Source organism: Protopterus annectens, chromosome 9.part0, assembly GCF_019279795.1.
Source record: "Protopterus annectens isolate FY-2018-M chromosome 9.part0, PAN1.0, whole genome shotgun sequence".
NCBI classification, from domain to species: Eukaryota; Metazoa; Chordata; order Ceratodontiformes; family Protopteridae; genus Protopterus; species Protopterus annectens.
In genome coordinates, this window is record NC_056743.1 from 1,776,403,930 (window position 1) to 1,776,426,797 (window position 22,868).

General features: G+C 36.4%; 1 protein-coding gene across 1 annotated transcript in view; it reads left to right on the forward strand.

The window, feature by feature from the left end:
• The first annotated feature begins 232 nt into the window (after window positions 1–232).
• The window catches only part of CNN1 (calponin 1), a 344,933-nt gene continuing 322,297 nt past the window's right edge, over window positions 233–22,868 (forward strand). Inside the window, 1 exon segment of the mRNA XM_044084643.1 lies at window positions 233–386. Within this exon segment, the coding sequence (XP_043940578.1) occupies window positions 327–386 (60 nt within the window). The 5' untranslated portion in view covers window positions 233–326.

The following is a 22,868-nucleotide window of genomic DNA, read 5'->3' on the forward strand; positions in this document are numbered from 1 at the left end:
GAGAATGTGAAATTTGTTAGCTCCTCTGAACTTATTTTATTACAAGGAATGCAGCTTCTTTCATGACACAAGCATGTGTAACTCCTGAAAAGTGGAAAATATGATACAGTCATTTTTTAATACCAACAGGTTGACATCACTCAAATGCCTTGTCTGGATTGGTTGGGATTCTAACCAATGAGGAGATTATGTCAAAGCACACTTACTGCAGAGTTTGAAAAGTTTAAGAAAGTTGCTGAAATCTCTGTAAGGCATTTACAGACTTCAGCCTGCCAGGGGATTTAAGTCTCTGAAGCGTCCAGGCAGAGTGAAACAAATCTAGAAAGATGTCTACTCATTTTGTTAAGGGACCTGCTTATGGACTCTCAGCTGAAGTCAAATCCAAGGTAAGAAAAATAGCTGACAGAGGATTATGGAGTTTTAACAGCTTTTTTTTAATGGGCTTGCAGCCAAAAACAGAAGTCTGACTGATATGCTGTGGGGTTAAAGCTCTTTATGTGAACATTGTATAGATGAATATCTTTGTGTGTGTGTGTGTGTGTGTGTGTGTGTGTGTGTGTGTGTGTGTGTGTGTGTGTGTGTGTGTGTATGTGTGTGTCACCCTCTCAGGTTTATTAGATTATCCTACAGTATTTAAAGGGGAGACTGAGACAGATAACACACACACACACACACACGGGTGCTGACAGGTTGCAGTCTGCCCATTTATCAAGACAGTACTTCCAATTTACAGCAAGATCCTGTCTATTTTTGCCTGCTGTTTGGGGGAGGGGGTTATAAACAACGAAGAAATAAAGACAGAAAGAAGTGCTTTATACTGATACACAGTTGCTACAAAGTGCATAGGTAACATTTCAGTTATTATATTGTAAATATACAAATGCAGACGTTCTAGTATTTATTAACAGAATGCTTCTTTTGAGCTAATATGTACTTGAGTTGTCCTGTTATGCACATATTACACTCACAGTGTGAAATCTGGCTTGAACAGGATTAAATCCAGAAATCGTGAACAAAGGAATTAATTAATTCTAACATTTTTAATATTTATGTTAAGGCCTGTATAAATTGCATGGCAGTTCTGAATCAATACTGCATTTGAGTGTTGAAATAAATATTCAACGAGACGTGATTAGCTGAAGCTGTGTTCTTTTTCCCTCTGTACAGCAAGCCCTTTACACCTGCTAATATTTTAGCCTACATTATTTACCCTTAAACTAGGTTGTGAATTATGTTATGTAGAAAAGAGAATTAGTAGTACAGCTCAAATAAGAAGAAATACATTTTGTATTAGTTCACATACTCAGTCTTGCAAAGCTGATTTAAGATTCTATCTGAAATGCTGAGCTTTACATATGATTGTTTCAGCAGTGAGAGACAGGTATGGGGGAAATATAAGAACCAACCCTAAGTGAAAGACAGTAGGCCTAAAACCATGCTTTGCCCATAGTATAAATGGGTCTATATTACATCACTGAACGCTTAAAAAAAGCAAACGGTGATTAATCGACCCTATGTAAGCGAAAGCTTGTAATGTTGAACTGTCAGAACAGCGATTTTTTTCCAAGGGAAAAAAATCGCTGTACCAACAAAAAAAAAAGAACACTTTTAAAACATTTCATCATTTCCCAGGGAAAGAATTTGCTTAAAAGACACTTCGATGTTTTGCTTTTTCAGTCTTTTATGTTTGACCAAGACGCATTTGAAAGAATGCGTCTTCAGTCTTGTAATAGGAGCCCATATAAATTGCTGCCTTATTCATCAGAATGAAGATTAAAGAGCTGCATTGCATAACTGTTCATTGTCCTTTTCTAGACAATTGTCACCATTACATTATCTGTATGAGTGCCACACTTGATCAGACTATTGTTTAGAAATTATTTCAGTTTTCAAAACTGTCATACTTTAGCAAATAAAGTAATTTGTTATACACATTTTATTTAAATATGTTCTGCTTGCCAAGCATAGGAAGATACCTAGTTTAGCTTCTGTAGAAGCTAGACCTGTCACCTGCCTTCAGCCTGTACTTCTGGGTTTAACTTTGGAACAAGAAATTATACCTTCCCTGAACTGAACTGCAACTCTCAGAGCTCTGTACTGGCAATGGACCCATCATTTTTTCAGATGGGGTACCTTACATAATACAGCTGTTGCAACCACAGCATGTTTATTCAGTACTGAGTTGCAATGAAGATCTTTTACATTTATGTGAGATGATATCAACACCATTTTGTGTTTTGATGAAAAAAGATAATGTTCCTGTTCTGTTTGCACCACTGCCCAATGTTACTAAGGATATTTAGTTTAGCATAGATTGTGATGCTTAGTTTAGCATAGTTTGTGAGTGGTTCTTTATAATCTTATAAACCTCAGTTTCCTGTATGAGGGATATTGCTGCTCTGTATAGCAGTTGTGAATGAATGCAATCTGTAGAGTGTGCTTAGTTTAAATATATAGTGTGATCCTGTCTCAGTTCTGTAATGTTTCACAGACTTACACAGCTAAGGGAGATGGAACTGTACAACTAATGAAAAAAAAAACAGCTGCAGGAAATGTAACTGCAAATTAAGAAAAGTTCTTCTGCAGACAACAAATTAAAGATCTTTCATTTTTTTCTAACAATTTTAGTTTAGAGGTACACAATGTAAACTAGAAAGTTAAACGTTTATTCATGTGTTAAGAAGTTTACTGTTGTGATATCAGCTGTAGTGAACTCTCATATTTGTAGTAACAGAGCACACTTGCTATAGCAGGACAATTATATATTCATTGCTCTCTTTGATACCTACTTTATCCGAATCAGGATTGCAGATGAGCTGGAGCCTAAGTTAGCAATCAATGAGTGCAAGTCAGAGAAACTATTCCTGGGTAGGATGCCAGTCTATTTCTGCATGCACACATACATACACTCATACATAGCACACACAGGTAATCTGTATGATTGCCAATTCATTATGTCTTTGAGATGTGGGAAGAAGAGGAAGCACTCAGTAAAACCCCTCACAGACACAGGGAGGAAATCAAAACTCAGCTGAGAATATGCACCAGAGAACTAAAAACTGTGAGGCAGAAATTCTAACAGCCAGACCATTGTGAAACAGATCAGAACAATTGGTCTTTCACATATGTCACACTAAAGAAAGCAGTAAATAAATCATAATCTGGTTATCATGTGGTATTAAATCTGTACTTCATTGCTGGTTTTATATTCTGATCATTTCCTTTAAGGTCGAAGAAGAGTATACTCCTATATGTATAGACCTCTTAAGTCTTTGGGACGTATAAATAAAAACTAGGTCACACTGTTATTGTTAAATTTTAAATTTTGCTGACTGTATGCTGCTCACATATATTTATAAATTGTTAAATTTTCTGCTTATTTTCTGCTGTTCAATTGTTTGAAAATTGTATCAAAACATTTATTGTTTTGTATAAATTCATGTGGAGCTTTTCTTTCCAGGCTTCTGCTGAAACAGAGCTCTGCCCTGTAAGATCATTCCAGTAAATAAATAAATTGTTTCCTAGATACTGTAACTGTTTAAAAAAATGGCCATGGATTACAGAGTATTCAGATACTTATTTAAAAATTACATTTACTTCCCCAGCATTCATAATAGCTCCAGTCCCATATCCCAGTCTTGTTCTCTTTAAACTAAGTTTCATGCGCCCTCTTTTTACTTTAATGTCAGTTTTGCATACATCTTTTAAAATTACAACTCATTTGGAATAATGGTTATTAGCCTGATGCTACTGTTGGCCCACCAAAAAAAAAAAAACCCAAGGCAATGGGTAACACCTTTCTTGTAAATGAAGCACAGCTCCCTATTGAAATGTTGGCACTCAAAATGCTGCCCGCCAGCATGCCATAAAAAAGACCAAAAACACAGCAGAACAGCAAATCTTGAAGCACACTGATTCCTTCTTTGCATTCTGATTTCACATTTCATTCAATTTCTTATTGCTCCAGTCTCCACATTCTGTTAAAAGGGAATTTGTTTTATTGGAAAAAAACAGTGCAATGTCCAATTAAGACTAAGTGTAGTCCTTTCCACAGTGAACATTTATAAGACATCCCAACTCAGTCCAGTAAACTACTAGTACCAACAAAATTTGGTACCAGAAAATGTACTGAAAATGTCATTTTCTTTTTTGCACTTCTAGTTTTTCTTTTGGTGGGTTAGAAAACACAGAAATTAAAGGCATAGTTTGCCAGCTTAACATTTAGAGTCATGGAGTGCCACAAACTTGTTTTACTTTATTTTACTTTTGCTCTTTTCTGAGCATTAGCTTGCTTTCTCTCTCTATGTGTTCTGGTAGCACTTCTCTGTCACTGGAACACCAAATCATGGAAACATTGCTGGGCAGGTCCATCATGTACTGTTTATTCATTTGCCATCCTCACAGCAGTAACTATTTCTCCAGATGCCAAGTGGAGTTATAGGTAATGAATGCAGTTTGCCTGTTAGTAGTCTGCATCAGAAAATTCCAGCATGGCTTGCAGGATAAGAGAGGACAGAAGTTAGCATCTAATGAGGACAAATTGGAATAATCAGTGTAATGACTGTCACAAATAATAGCAGGACAAGAAATGATCATCTGTCTCATTTATGCAACACAGTGACAACAATACGATGTCATACAGAATGTAAATGTAATTATAAGTGTGTACAAGATATCCAGGTGAACTAGCAGTATCAACATGGTTAATAAAATGCCCTTTGTTCTTAATCTCGAAGGCAGTCCAGACTTGGTCTGTATTCTGCCAGATATTACTGATTATACAAAAAGGGCTGGTTAACAAAGAACATACAAGGGACATACAAAGTACACAATACAGAAGAGGTTTGATGACAGAAAAGCTGTAGCATGACTGATGTTTTAGGACTACAAATAATCAGAAGTTACCCAGCAAAGGCAAAAAGTGAGAAATTTGGAGAAAATGTCAGAAAGCAATTCTTCGTTGACAGGGTGGTTGTAGAAAATCTAGAAAACAGCTGGCAGCTAAAATTGTTTCAGGAATCGTGAAACCATAAGGTAGAAATTGGAACAATGTAACAGTAAAACAAAATGAGGAATGAGGCATGAATATGATGTACAAGTTGGAAGTACACACCCTCAGTAGGGTGAATTAGGTGATCTGAAAAAAACTGAAATGCTAACAGATTCAACTTTTTTATAAGTGATGCTGAAGGTTGAGGCATGTTTGGTAGTCCTATGTGTAATTATTTCTTCAAAGGAAGAGACATGAGTTGTTTGTTTAGCTTTCTGGGGCACACTGCAAGGCAAAGACTGCATGACACATTTGCAAGACAACAGTAAAAATGCAGGGAAAGTAAAAAAAAAAATATATATATATATATATATATATATATATATATATATATATATATATATATATATATCAGGTAAGATGTACAACAGCACTATAGTGAAAATGAAAAGACTGTTTAGATTAAGTAATTCTTAGCTACCACCAAACTGTACTTCTTCAGGGTATCCATTTTATCCCATATTCTTCAGGAGTGCATGTGAAATACTGCTTGTTAGATGTGTCAACACTGTAGTGTGCTCCATGCCTAAATATGGATGTAGTTTAGTTAATGTTTGTAGAGTACATTCAGGAAGTACCACAGCAGTGTATATGTCACATGGCAGGGAATACAGCTCTCATAGTAGATAGGGAATCGTTTTACTGTGCCTTCACTCACTTAAATGTTTTTGAGAATAGGATAGCCATGTCAGCTGCGTAACTTTCAGATTGAAGTGTTCATGCTTCTGGAGATGTAATCCCAATCATTCAAATCATCAAATTGTGCTTTCTGCTAATTCTGTATAATACTGTAGACAGCATGGCTGCTTTTTGTGTGGCATCTGACAAGTTTTGTTAGTACTTCCATTGGACATGAAAGGTAATAAGGCTTTGAATTCATTAATGTGAAGGCATCACTAAAGGATTCTATGATGTTATCACACATTAGGGTTTAGGGCATTTGTGGTACTATACCCATCCCATGCATTACTTCAATACATGACATACTGAGTCATTTCCCTATACCAGATTATAGAATATGTTATATTTCCATGCAATGTAATATCCCCCAGCATGCATTGTTTCATTCACTTTCAACAAACAAATGCAATCAATATATTCCTTTAGAAACAATGTTTGTTTAAAGAAAATTGTTAAATGATTTACATTTCCTCTACTATTTATAATATGTTCTGTTACTTTTAACTCATTGTGTAATTTGGGACAAGTGCTGTGTAATACATCTCCACAGAATCGTTAACTTATTGGTGACATCATGTGTAAAGATAATGTAAACTTACTGTAGTTTGTTATATGTGTCATTTGTTTCAGGTCTTGAGTGAAAAAATCAAATGAATCATCCAGTCGACCCAGTTAAAAAAAAAAAAGTAAATAAATAAAATGCATAGAATATCTGCAGTATAGTGTCTTAGAAAACTAAGCAGCATATCGTCAAACATCACTTTAAACATTGTTGTACACTGCTGTGACATATATCCCACTGATTTCCCTTGGTGCATAGAAAGGTGTGAATTTTAGTGTCAATATTTCCATTCACTGTCTCCTCTTACCACGTTTTACAGGGGAGCTATCGAGAGCATCCTGACCAGCAACTTCTTAGCATGGTTCAGCAACTGCACAGCTGCTGAGAAGAAGAAATTACAGAGGGTGGTGAGGGTGGCTGAGAAAATCTTGGGCACAACCCTCCCCTTCTAGTCAGGAGCTTTTCTTTACAAGAGCAAGAAAGAGACCATAGATTCAGGAACAGTTTGTATCCTACAGCTGTGAGTCTTATTAATACAAACAGCAACTATAATACATGATACATTGAAGCCTCTTTTTTTCATTTAATCCTGCTGCTCAGAGCAATTATCGCCATCATTACTATTATGTAATATGATGGCTATACTGAGTCACGTCTAAGCTGCTCAGAGCGATTACCGCCATCATTACTATTATGTAATATGATGGCTGTACTGAGTCACGTCTAAGCTGTTCAGAGCGATTACCACCATCATTATTATTATGTAATATGATGGCTGTACTGAGTCACGTCTAAGCTGTTCAGAGCAATTACCGCCATCGTTACTATTATGTAATATGATGGCTATACTGAGTCACGTCTAAGCTGCTCAGAGCGATTACCGCCATCATTACTATTATGTTATATGATGGCTGTACTGAGTCACATCTAAGCTGCTCAGAGCGATTACCGCCATCGTTACTATTATGTAATATGATGGCTGTACTGAGTCACGTCTAAGCTGCTCAGAGCGATTACCGCCATCATTACTATTATGTAATATGATGGCTGTACTGAGTCACGTCTAAGCTGCTCAGAGCGATTACCACCATCGTTACTATTATGTAATATGATGGCTATACTGAGTCACGTCTAAGCTGCTCGGAGCGATTACCGCCATCATTACTATTATGTAATATGATGGCTGTACTGAGTCACGTCTAAGCTGCTCAGAGCGATTACCGCCATCATTACTATTATGTAATATGATGGCTATACTGAGTCACGTCTAAGGTTAACAAGTGCAATATGGTAACTAAACATCTGCTATTCACTAGTCTGTATTTCTTCTCTAGCTTAATGGTGAAGGGGTTTGGTGGTGGCCATTTATGTATTTATTATTCATCATTGGATAATGGGTATTGAATGTGTTTATGTAATGTGAACTACCTCTTGTATGTCATACATGTTGTTATTTTCTTTCTTATGTTATTCTTTAATACCGCTGTATCTATGTTATTTGCACTGCATTTCTCTCGTGAGCTGACATTTGTAATTTCATTTTGGCTGCACTTGTGTGGTCCTAAATGACAATAAAGTTTCTTTGAATCTTTGAATCTAATATGGCAGTAATTTTATAACATGCACAATCCTACCCGCCTCAACCTTATAAATACTTCCCAGATTAAAATGCTGTCTCTTTCCTTGCTTCTCATATTGCTGCAAATGCTATGTCCTTAATGGGGTTTAATGACCATTTACATCCTATTTAATATGTACAGCTTTCGACTGTAAATGTTTTTATTACTTATTTGCTTCTTTCCTTCCTTCCTTATTTGTTTGTGGATTAAGTTAACACGCTGCAAAGAGCTTATCCTTATGGGGAGAGTTTCTTGAGCCCCGTTTCATCTCTGAATTAGGCTGTGTGCTCGTTGATTTCTGTTCTTTAGCATGAGCATGGTTTTTCAGTTTCAGTATAGTGTTAAGGTTTTTGTGTTTGACTGTGTTGATTTTTTGTGTTTATTTTTGGCAGATACTGTCAGTGTTTTGAGCTGCAAAATGTATTTATTTTTATTTATTATTATTTTTATTTATACTTGTTTACCGGGAAATACGAACTGGACACAAGTCCTTTTTCAGTGGAGGCCCAGGGAGAAAAGCTCCACAGAATAATAAATGAGCAGCAGAGTACATGAAGAACAATTGAATATATATACAACAACAAATAATACATACTGCAGCAAACATTAGCTATACATACAATATGAAACATAGTAATGAACAGATATACCAATACCTAACTAGAGGCTAGGAATAAAGGTAGGATGTATATACAGATAGTACTAAGCTCAAACAGATACTGTTCTAAACTCATATACCTAAATCTTATATACAAATACTGCACTAAACTCAAGCAGATATAAAGTAGAAGCTCCACACGAAGGTGGAACAAGCTAGAAGGGCTAATGGGATGGAAGGGGAAGATAGAAAAGTAAGAGAGGAGACTGAGTTAGTACTATATGTAGTAGTTAGAGGAAGCCAGGTGTAAGTCATTTGGATATGTATTTGGAGTTGAGATGAAGTGAGGTAGTTAAGCATGTTATAACAGGTCTGAGAGACTGAGTGAGGGGGGAAGGGGAGGGTAAAGGGTGAGCCAGAGCCTGCAGAGGAAGGAATGCAATGATCATTATGTTTATGTATTATTTTTATTTATTATATAACTAAATGTAGTTAGGTTTGCTATTTGTTGCAAAAGAGGTGTGGGGACAGATTTTCACATAAACAGTGATTACACTTCCCAATGGTGCTATCATAATGGAAGTAATGTATCTAAGTAAGGAGCTGTAGGGGTGTATTTTTGGTGTTTGCAGCAGATGTGCTTATACTTTGTATTTAAGTGCATTTCTTCTTATAACATGCAGCTATTCTTTTGACCTGGGTTGATTTCTCTAAACTCCTTTTGCAAACCGAGCACAACTCTTAACTTAACTAGAGCAGTCCTGCAAGAAGATAATAGTTGTGTGACAAGTTATCAAAAGAGTACCAGTACAAAATGCCGACAAACTGGTGAAGAAGCTAACATAATTCATCTATACAGATACCAGTACATAATGCCAATCTGTACAGATACTGGATAGGCATATGCTTAGTACATGTATTCTTTAGAAATATATGATGAGTTTATGTTACTATTTGAACTGGATATGAGAAGGTTACTGTTGCATCTTATTGCCCAAATCTGAACTATACCACAATGAAATGATCATACCTAACACACAATGTACAAACGCATACATACATACGTGTAAATGTTTAAGCAGAAACACACGCTCACATATGGATATTCACACAGACACACACACACACACACACACAAACATACTTAATGTTATATATAGCAGCTCCAAGGTTACAGCAACTTGGAATAAGAAGTGCCTAAATGCAATCTTTTGAACAGCAGAACCAAAAGTGTACATTGTTGGGAAAATACAATAGTCTGAGTTTGGGGTAGATTAGAATATTTCCTTTACTCCAATGTGCAGTTATCTTGGAGTTAGTGTATCCCATTCAAGCCTATAGTGTCTTTTTTGTATACTTCCAATTCACACCCATAGCTCCTTATGTCTTCTTTAACTAAGTGACTTACCACCTAATAATACATAGAAAGTACAAGAATTAAATAACAAAATCATACCAATATTGTTAATCTATGATGTCCTGCAGTAGAGAAATTAATCGCTCTATATTTATGTTCATATTTTCATAACTGAGAGCCCTACATGTTAATGAGGTGTGTGGTATGGCTGGAGAAAGGAAAATTCATCATCAATGTCCATATATATAACACTTTACCCCTAACCTGAGATATTTGTAATTGTTTATTAGTCTTCTTCTTCTTTTAGCTTTTTCCACTTAGGGGTCACCACAGAGGATCACTTGTCCGCTCATGATTGGCAGTAGAGTTTTACAATGTCGAGTTGCCAGCCCAGTGCCCAACCTTCCATGGAAGGCACGCACATACACTCACACCTAGGGCCAATTTAGAGTGCCGAATCCACCTACAGCATATATTTGGGATGTGGGAGGAAACCGGAGCACCTGGAGGAAACCCACACGACCACAGGGAGGACATGCAGCCTCCGCACAAAAGACACCCCAGCTAAGGATCGAACCGGAGAACCTCTTGCTGTGAGGTGACAACACTAACTGCTGCACCACCATGGCCACTCTTGTAATTGTTTATTAGTATTTCCATATGTACTTAATACTTCAAAAAAACAAGTGACTTACAAACTGTGCATGACACCAGGTGAAACATTAGATGATGTTCAAGAAAAATGTGCCTGATATTTACTCTGAAAGTTGCACATCTTGAGAGAAATTCAGTGTTATTTATATCACTACTTATACAACTAAGCATCTGTTTTCATATTTCCATATATATCTCAATAAACACACACTCCTAGAGGAATTTATTTTTGTCATGTGAAACCTTATGTCTGGTTAACAAAAATGTTAAAAAATCAAGTAATCTCCATGGTTTCCATCATCATAAATGTTTTTCTTTTTATTGTTTTTTTTTCCACTTTATTCAAAATGATGTGTAAAAACAATACTAATTATATAATAATATTTTTGTAGATAGTTTTTAGGGTTCTTGTACACAGACCTGAATAAGTCTAGAAGGATGAAAGCGATCTTTGTTAACAATAGGTTATGAAAATAGAATATGATTTTTACACTGGATTTTTTACATGCAAAGTGTATCTGTATATATTTATATATATTTTTTGACTGCCAAATGGTCTAAGATTTTTATACATCTCCAGCCATGTAGTATATTGTCTTGGATAAAAATCACTTAATAATCTACTTAATAATTTGGTTAAATAAGAGGTACCACATCATTATTAATTTTATTTAAAGTACATAAAGGTTATATTATTATGACAGCTACTAAGTAGGGCAGGACCAGCTGAAATGTCACAATGATGGGGGAAGGGATGTGAATTTAACATATATAACAATAACATTTTGTTTTACAGCACAATAAACCACTCCCTTGCCTGATAAAAAGTATATATATATATATGTATATATATATATATATATATATATATATATATATATATATATATATATATATATATATATATATATATATATATATATATACATATATATATATAGTTAGAAAGCTTATGAGGAAACTATTACTCTGTTATTTTTGTTTTACTTGGATCGCTTGTCTGTGTACTTAATAAAGGATTTTCCACTGGAAACAGACTGCCTACCCTGCTTGGATTACTTTCAAATACTTAGTAATTATGTATGATATTTTAATTATATATTTTTGATTAGTTTTTTGACTTAAGATGAGTTTAAGTTCGTTACTTCTATTACCATTGTCTGATCTGATTAATATACAGTGATTAACTAGATATGTATGGATTGAAAATCTTCCACACAGAGAAGTTTCTTTCACTGCTTTGTTAACAGAAATGTTCTAACAATATATGCTTAGGTTGTACAGTTTCCAAGACATGATAATTTGTTTGTGAAAATTTAGCAAAAAATATTAATTTGGGGTCTGTGTAGATTACAATAAGTTTTAGTATGCCAATCCATTAGCGGACCGGAGTTCCGCTGTGGCGACCACTAACCGGGAAAAGCCGAAAGACAAAGAACAACAACAACAATAAGTTTTAGTATTTATGGAAAGACTATGAACATGCTAACTATTATCTATATAAAGAATACCTTTTACTGATAACATTGCTATATGCTATATAGTTATAACATATTTTGTTGTTCACAAAATATTTACATTTGTTTATTTTATACTCTTTAAGTTTACTTTTAAGAAAATGCTCTGGATTGCAAGATGTGTCTAAATCAATTCACTGTTGTTATTTATTTATTTATTGCATCAGTTTACTTTTTCAGAGTCAGGACTTACTTACAATATCAGGACTTGCTTTTCTGATGTGGAGACTGTATATATATATATATATATATATATATATATATATATATATATATATATATATATATCAGGTTAGAGGACTGGACCAATGTAGTACCTTTTCAGTCACAACCTAATTATAACATGAAAGATAAAACACTGTTCATAGTAAACATCTGGGCATTCAATTTACCATAATTAATTGAGAACATTAAAGTATACAACAATGAGACTACAGATGCATGGAATGACCTTATACAAAATGTGCTCTAGGAGATTGCCACACTATAGTGAAATAAAGAGAAAGACGATGAAGACAGGGAAATCTGATCACTGACCCAGTCAGAAGGCATTCAGACTGTAGTTACAGGTATTATTTTAGGTGCTTGTTGAATGAGGCAGAAATATAGAGAAGCTATGGTGTACTTGGAAGAGAGCTCCAGGTAGATGAACCAATACAGGAGAAAGCCCTGCCAGCATGTACCAGAGAGCTGAGTTACAAGAGTGAGACAGTACTGGACTCATGGGATCAGGGTAACCTGGTATATTCATACTAAGGAGATGAAACAGCGAGTCACACTGATCCAAATGAAAGTGCTTATACATGAATGTGCTAATGATTCTAATTCTTAGAAGTTCGGGAAGCTAGTTCTCCTTTTTAATTGCCAAATAGTGAAGTAACATTTTGCCGTGTCAACAGTTAAAATGACAGATGTGTTTCTGCATTAGTTGTACTTTTTCTACATTTTTGGCAGAGGTAGAACCATTTATTGAAAAGGAGTATTCAAGTGTGGGAAGAAGCATTATTTTACCTGTAGCTACGCTGCCTTGCCTGGAGAGTGGGAAATACATGTAACACTCCCTCTTTTTTCACATTTTGGATATTGTGAAAATTTGGAAGCCATAGTTTCAGTTTGCTGAATTCAAAATTTTCCACACTTGGACAAATGGCCTTCAAGAAACAAGAACAGTTCCTGGTTGTGGTTCAGGGCACTTGTTACTCGGCCGAGGGGAGGATGCACTAAAGTTTAGGGCCAAACAGGTGCCAGATTAATCTGAAGTAATGTTTATATCCAGAAGTGGACAAGAATTACTACACAAGACTATTGAAACAGGCTGTTAGACATTGCTTCTATACAGCACATTTACAGCAGCCAGTATCAGGGAGAATGCAAAGTACTTCATACTTAAATGGCTGAGAAAATGTAGGTAAGATTAAGTGGACAGATATACAATCAGGTAAACCAATTCTGAACGACATTGCATATTCTAGCTACTTAATGTAGCGTATACCACCACAGAGTTTGAGACTATTCCATCTGTATAGACAAACAGCAAAATCATATTCCTAGCCATGTATATATCAGGCTGCACAAGAAATAATTTAACTTAGAATCCTGATCCCCTCCGGAGGCATCACTCCTGAAAGTAGACACCAGACTAGTACCTACCTGTGCTACACAACCATTCATGAGTAATTTTACTTAAAAAAATTACAACATCATAAAAAAGTCAAGGTTTTCCAAAAAGGGCACTATCAGCAAATCCATGTTTTCCAAGGCACAGAAATGTGTACATGGTGCTCTAATATAAACAATACGAGACAACTTCAGATGTAAGCCAGTAAGGATTGTGTTGAAGATTCTCATACACACTCTTCAGAAGGTAACCACAAAAGACAAAGGCACATATTTATTTGTTTGGTGCAGTCCTGGAAAAACAAGTCAAGTTTAAAGCAGCACTCAGAAGTAAACACAAACAGTGCGCATCAAGTGAACCATGAGCATTGATTGTAGATGTATTAAAATGTTAATAATGGCCTGTGGTCTTTCTTTTAAGTATAAGCAGCCTCAATGCAGTGCAGGTTTGCATATATATATATATTCTCCCTGACTCTCTGCATACTGTAGCTATGTGCAGTTCTAGTTTTTTTTTTTTATGTAAACTTGGCTTTGATGCCAATGTCCTTTTTAGGCAATCCTTCTATGGTGAACTAACATCTTCATACAATTAATTGGCAGACAAATGACTACAGAAAATATTTCAGGGTCATGTAGGTGAAATTCTGAAAGCCACGCAGACCACCTAGGAAAACAGATTTCATTTGTGACTGAAGAAGATAGTTTAGATTCTAGAACATGACAAGTACTGTTTGGATGACTTACATAACCAGACAATGATTTCTGTTGCTACTTACTGGCTTTATTCTTTTTGCATATTTGACTTGTAAAGAAAACTTTTTGTAAGATTTAGGTTTTCAGACAAAGGCTTACGAGGGAACAGTGATGTTACTTGTGTTGGCACATATGCACAGACGCATACACACACACAGACACACAGACACACAGACACACAAAATCATACAATTGCACAGACGCACACATACATGCACGTGCACGCACACACACACACACACACACACACACACACACACACACACACACACACACACACACACACACACACACAGGATTTTCCACAGAGAAAATATTGCTTGTCATGTGCAAGTCCTTTGGTAAGTTTCATACAGTTAAAAGACATTGTACAGACTACATGGCTGATTATCATGAAAAGATTAAAGTTGAAAGATAACTGATTCTGAAAAAGGCATATGATGTTTGTTGTATGTCTGGATCTCAGACAATCCATAGGTGTCCCCAGTCTCTAGAGAAAGCATGTGACACAACTGCTGGTGCAGTGCAGATATGTAAAAGAATGTAGAGGCTGAAATGCATTAAAGCATACAGACATCGAGGAGGTGGTGGGAAAGGGACAAGCCCACTGGCACAGACATAGGGCATCTGATTGTGATGCTGATGAAAAATATTCACAGTGTAGAAGATATGCAGACAAAGAAGTAAAGGGATGATATTTCCATCAATAAATCATGCAACCTTCTTACTTCATGCTGGCGGACAACTTTGTAAACACCCAGAAAAAAATTTAAGTATGCCAACCACAGTTTCTCTCCACTAACCCATTAACTCTGTCAGCGTCTCCCTTCTAACTTAAAATATCCTCAATATCTTAAAATTTCTTCCTTCTTATACTACCTTCAGACCCTAGTTCAAAGTCTTCTTTAATAACCAAAGTCACTACCAATGCCTATTCTGAGGCCACATCACTTACTGTCACCAGTAAATCCCATCAATGTACAGTGTATAGATCTGGTGGACACATCACTTGTTGTCATGAGTAAGTTCCATCAATGTGTAGTGTATAGATCTGGTGGACACATCACTTACTATCACCAGTAAATCCCATCAATGTGGAGTGTATAGTTCTGGTGGACACATCACTTACTGTCACCAGTAAATCCCATCAATGTGCAGTGTATAGATCTGGTGGACACATCACTTACTGTCACCAGTAAATCCCATCAATGTGCAGTGTATAGATCTGGTAGACACATCATTTACTGTCATGAGTAAATCCCATCAATGTGCAGTGTATAGATCTGGTGGACACATCACTTACTGTCACCAGTAAATCCCATCAATGTGCAGTGTATAGATCTGGTGGACACTTCACTTACTGTCACCAGTAAATCCCATCAATGTGCAGTGTATAGATCTGGTGGACACATCACTTACTGTCCCCAGTAAATCCCATCAATGTGCAGTGTATAGATCTGGTAGACACATCATTTACTGTCATGAGTAAATCCCATCAATGTGCAGTGTATAGATCTGGTGGACACATCACTTACTGTCACCAGTAAATCCCATCAATGTGCAGTGTATAGATCTGGTGGACACATCACTTACTGTCACCAGCAAATCCCATCAATGTGCAGTGTATAGATTTGGTGAACACATCACTTACAGTCACCAGTAAATCCCATCAATGTGCAGTGTATAGATCTGGTGGACACATCAGTTACTGTCACCAGTAAATCCCATCAATGTGCAGTGTATAGATCTGGTGGACACATCACTTGCTGTCATGAGTAAGTTCCATCAATGTGTAGTGTATAGACCTGGTGGACACATCACTTACTGTCACCAGTAAATCCCATCAATGTGGAGTGTATAGTTCTGGTGGACACATCACTTACTGTCACCAGTAAATCCCATCAATGTGCAGTGTATAGATCTGGTGGACACATCACTTACTGTCACCAGTAAATCCCATCAATGTGCAGTGTATAGATCTGGTGGACACATCACTTACTGTCACCAGTACATCCCAACAATGTGCAGTGTATAGATCTGGTGGACACATCACTTACTGTCACCAGTAAATCCCATCAATGTGCAGTGTATAGATCTGGTGGACACATCACTTGCTGTCATGAGTAAATCCCATCAATGTGCAGTGTATAGATCTGGTGGACACATCACTTACTGTCACCAGTAAATCCCATCAATGTGCAGTGTATAGATCTGGTGGACACATCACTTACTGTCACCAGTAAATTCCATCAATGTGCAGTGTAAGATAGCAATGCTATAATGACAGTGATTTGGGCTCTTGCTGGAAAATAATATAGTCTGATAGTTTTTTAAGTCATAAATGTAACAAATCAAAACTGGATTGCTGCTTGATATTGACTGTGGTGATTGCATTATGGCCGGAGAAGATTCTAGAGTAACTGGCATACTGGACCAGCTTTGCTTCTTCACAATGACAGATCATGTAATTCACAAAATCTCCAAAAATATCAGGTTATGGTTGTGAGATGACATTATTCCATCTGACTGGTGACTTTATTCTGGAGGCCTTTCAAAACATTTAGTGGCATTGGGAGAAAGGCCATAACTACCTAGGGTCATGGAAAACATTGCATGATTAACTGCATCAAATGCTTTGGAGAAGTCCAAAACACCCGATCCAGCAGTTTGGTCATGGGTGCACTCTACTACTTCCAGTAGCCAGCATCTGTGTTGTGGGTAGGCCTTGAACCATGTATGACTTACAGAAAAGGCTATTTGCTTGGACGTTAAAGTAGTTTTAAAGATATTAATGAAATTAAAGAGGCAGAACCTTCCTTTGACAAAGCCAAAGTGATAAGAGGCAAAAGATTAAGAGATTTTTCAATGTGCAGATTCTTGATGTCTAAGATAATGTGTTTTATAGTTTTTCATATGAAGCTAGTGAGACTAATGAATTTATAGTTACATGTCTAATGAGTCTATAGTTACGTGTCTGTGGATCTGTGGATGAACTAACTTGTGTAAAAGCATCAGATTGGCTGTTTTTGATGCTTCAAGAGAGGCTTAGGTTAAAGAGGTTAAGTAGACTCCATGAAAGTTCTAGAGTAGGTGATTAAAAAATGGATACACAGAGTTGTAGAAGGGAAGATGGGAGATGAGCAGTTTAGATTCGGATCAGGATGCAGCACAATCAACTCAATGTTTGCAATGAGCCAGATAGTTGAGAAGAAGTTACAGATAAGAAAAGAGTCCAACTAGGCATTACAAGATTTGGAGAAGAAATCATATGACACAATCTCAAGAAAACTGATTCAGGCACAGACAATCCCTACCTAGCTACTTACTACACTGTTTTCCTTTAGAAATCTTTATTAATTACAGATATTAGCACTTATACCACCCGCCAAATCACAACATAACAAAACAATACAAACATATGTTAGTATTAAACCTATTTTTACCACTGCTACAGTTATTAGTGATTGCAGCTAACTACAAAACACTCTTTAGACCGTTCAGTTTCAGTCCTCTAATACTTCTTTCTTAGACATCAACAACCATACTAATGTTAAAAGCAGTCCACTAATCTAAAATAATATCAGTTTCCTAAAACTTAAGTACTTCTTATCATGCAAACGTACTCATAAAAAAGAACACAAACTACTATCAGCATTTCAATATTACAGGAAGACTTATTGAAATACGCCCATACCAACTTGATATGTTGTAATGACATTCAGCCATACTACGGACCACATGTAAGTAATCAAATTAAATGCAGCCTACGTATTCCAACAAATATTTACTTAGCAGGACTAAGAAAATAGCATATTAATAGTAGAAGTATCTGCGATAAACTTTTAGAAATACATGCCTGGATAGAAACCGATATATTGGCTATAATAGAAACATGGCTGAAACCACATATGAAACAAAGAAATCATACTATCAGGATTCAGTACTATTAGAATTGATCATCATAGCAAAGAAAAAGCTAGCGGCTTAGTACTTCTATATTCTAACAGGCTGTTGATATCAAAATATCTCAACTCAATCCCAGTTTTTTGATAATGCTGAGATACTATACACTTTTCTTGAAGCTTAATATGCATAGCCCTTCCATCTAGTAACACTTTCTATACCTTCGTTAAAACAAACAGAAATATCAGCAGTCTAGAAGGTATATTATCCTGGATGACCACACATATAAATTAAGATTCTATAGTCTGAGGAGACATCAGTATTTTCCGACCTTTTACATAAACATACAAACCATAAATCAAATGTTAACCTATTTAATTCTCTCATTTCTTTGTCTACAAAAACAGATGAATCTACTGGCAATCAAAGTATCCTATATTGATTCGTAGCAACTAATCTAAATATTCTCATATAGAAACAGTGCCAGACTCATTTAGTAATCATCACTGCATGTATGTAATATGGAATTCTACTAAAATATTAAAAAACTATTAAATATGACTGGATTCCTGTTAAAATTATTTTTCATTGAGGATATTTTTCATACTATGCTCAGACATTTTGGGGGAAACTATCAAATATCTTCCTGTAGACAATACTGCAAACATTTTTAACCTTACCTTCCTGGGCATCTTCAACTTGATAGCTTCATGTGTATATGAGAGATAAAACAAAAACTCCCATGACTAATTATAGATACTTACCAATCCATAAAACAGTGGAAAAAGCCTGAAATGATGAAAATCTAACCCAACCCCAAGATATCAATAAAACTGCAGAACACATATGATGAAAAAGACAAGTAAAAATATTTCAGTAATCTACAATCCGACCACTGAAGCAATCCCAAAGTAAAAAAGTGAAACTTGATTAATAAACTAGTTAAACTTTTAAAATAAAAGCAGCCTAAACTCTAACCAGCAGAATTAAACTGGACAGTAACTTGTAAACTCAACTGTTACTTCACAATTGCAGTTACTTCCTTAATACAAGATATATCATGAACTGTTGAAACCATCTCCACCCAGAATCCCTTTAGATTTAACCTAATGCTAACAAATTTTGTGAAAACCTGCTAACCAAATTAAAACATACTAACCCAGCAGCAGATAAAATGCCATCTAAATATCTTTGAATAGTAACAGACATTATTGCATAATTAATCCATAGCCATCCTTATAAACAGATCTTTTAAAAAACGTTTTGTATAATTTCTATAGAAACAATCATATATGCAAAACCCTTTTACAAAGTTACTGCCTTTCTATAACTATCAAACTAAAGGCCAGTAGATATATTCTTATCCCATATGATATCAAAACATCTAAAATATATACTCACAAACAAATCCTCAGTCACCCCATAAAAAAAGCAAAACAAAAAAAACAAAAAAAAAAAAAACAGATTTACGAATATTTTAAAGATACTAAAAAGAGCAATTCCAACTGTGCTTTCTTCAAGCATTCTTTATTCTGCAGTAATTTTAAGAAGTTTGTATTCTTTATACTAGAAGGTTGATAATTTGGAAAGAGCAGGGCCTTGGAAAGACTGGTTAGGTAAACATGAATTAAGGTAAATGTGAATTAATTGGCAGCTGAGGTTAAATGTGTACAAATGTAGTGGTATTAATGACTGTGTTTCAATTTTACCAGTATTAGAACAAATAAGTTCATTTTTTTTTAGTTTAATTGATTTTTAAAGACCAGATAGATGGTTTTAATTGTTTTTTTATTTTATCTTTTGAGCTGATATTTATTGATTGTTCATTAATTAAATTTAAAATGTGATTAGATGTTTTTTACATATGTAATTAGAGACATGCATATATGTTGCTAATTCAAAAGATGAGCAGTTTTGATAAAGTCCTGACCTGATGACAAAAGCACTTAACTGCTGAATTGGATTTTATGACAGTATCAAACTTTTTTCACTTTGCCGTGTGGTGGTTTCTACATTCCTGAGGTACCAGGGGCTTGTCCCAGAGGTGTGTCAAGAAATTTTGAATAAGCTAGCTCCTCTAGTTTGTTCATTTGGATTTGTGATTACCTCATAAAAAATAACCTCCTCTTGCTAATTTAGTATGGATTCTGACTAGGGCATAGTATGGAAACTGCACTGCTAACTTGTTTAAATACTACCTTTCACAAAAGAAACCATGTAGTATCCCTGTTTCTAGAATTATCTAAAGTTTTTGATAAAAATATCATACCAAGTACTTCTAACCAGATAAGCCAGTCTTAACAGCTGTAATACCATCAATTGGTGCAGAAGCTACCTCAACCAAAGATCTCAATGTGTTTGACAGCAACAGTTATAGTTGGAGTTTCACTAAGGTCTATCTTAGGTCCACTGCTTTTAAAATATTTATAAATGACAAGGAAAACATAACAAATGTTGCCATTTTCATAGATGACTCTGTACTCATAGAATATTCTCATCATCCTTAGATCCCCCACCATACCCCAAGATTCTCACTACACCTTTCTGAACATACTGGAAAATATTAAGATACAGCCAAACATCCTAATACTGGGTGATTTCAACTACCCTGCTATTAACTGGGAAAACTACTCATGTACCAGCACCTTTGCCCAACAGTTCTTAGAATTCATAAATTCCAATGCCGGATCAACTAATCCATAGTCCCACTAGGGGTTCCAATATCCTAGACCTGGTCATTACCAACATGGGAAATCGATGCTCCACACCTGTGATCACCCCCTCGTTGGTCAGGTCTGTCCATAAGCTAATCACCCTTGACATCCATATCCCTCCCCCACCCCCCCAGTAAGGAAACCTCCGTAAAAAAAATCTCCAAAGCAAACTTCATGCGACTCAAGTCAGAAGTGACAAACTTCATGACATCCATGCAGACGGGAACTGAAAATTCGACTGCTGAATCCTAAGGCACTAAGGCACTGCACGAGCACATCCACTCATGCATGAATTGTGCCATCCCAAATAGACCCAAGACACTCTCCTCAAAAAAAAAGGAAGCCATAAACAAACTTTACAACAAAAGGAAGAAACTGTTGCAGAAAAGAGGAAAATCCCAGGATACAAAAAAACTCCCTTACCAGCTTCAATAAGAAGTTGAGATCCCTCATAAAATCCTCCAAAGCTAGTTACGAAAATAAAATTGCCAAAGATTCCAAAGACAATTACAAGGCATTCTATAGCTATGTCAAGAATCTAAATGGCAATGCTCAGATCTGCTCTGAGCTACAACAAAATGGCATTAAATATACTAATCCCAAGGATATTGCCAGATTGATTCAGTGTCAACTTCACCCCCCTTTCACTTCCTAAAGGGCCATCTCAATACCAAAAGATTGCCAAATTCTGGTAATAACGGCCACACAGGTAAAAAATGCACTCTCCAAAGCTAAGAATACAGCATTCATGGGACCAGATGACATCCCGGGCTGTGTACTACATGAACTACAAAATGAACTGGCACCTAAGCGTCATGTTTAATCATAGCCTCACCTCAGGCTTCGTGCCCACTGAGTGGCGCACAGCTACAGTTATCCAACTCCACAAGAGGGGATCCATCTTGGATCCTGGGAACTACTACTCCATCAGTCTGACGAGCCTGATCTGCATGGCCACAAAATGTATTATCATGGAACTTATAAACAAAGACATAGGCAACCTTCAAACAGTGGGCCCCACACAGTTTGGGTTCGTGAAGGTCTGAGCTTGTCTCCTGAATCTGATTGACTTCCTGAAATCAGTCTCCAGAGCTGTGGATGAGGGTAAGGCAGTCCACACAGGCTATCTGGACTTCGCCAAGGCCTTTGACACCATCCCCCACTCTGGAATCTTAGATAAACTTACTAAGCTGGGCATTAATCCCTACATCACTCGATGGGTTGCCAAGTGGCTTACTGATAGAACCCACACTATAAAAATCGCTGACTCCAAATCCAGTTCCAGACACGTGACAAGTGGAGTACCTCAGGGTTCAGTCCTGGGACTGCTCTTGTTTGGCATCTACTTCTCTGAAGTACAGGCCAACACTAACGGAGTCTGGCTAACAAAGTTCGCAGATGACTGCAAACTGGGAGCCATTATTGAATCCCCAAATGATGTGGATATTCTACAAAAGGGCCTTGCAGAAACAGATGCTTGGTACCAGAGCCATGGGCTCAAGCTCAGTGCCAAGAAATGTATAGTTATCCCCTTTGGGAGAAAACATGTACCCGTGAATTACCACATAGGTGGCAGTACACTAAACACTGAAAGTGTGATAAGAGACTTAGGGACACAGGTGGAGAGTGGTCTCATCTTCGACAACCACATCGCCACAATAGTCAAGAAATCCTTCTATGTGGCACACCTCATCACTAAGGGCTTTTCATCCAGAAAAAAGGAGGTCATTGTCCCACTGTACTCATCCTTCATTAGACCCATTATAGAATATAATGCCCCATTTGGTATGCACCTCTCAAGACATCTTCAGCAACTGGAAAGGCCGCAGAAATATCTCAC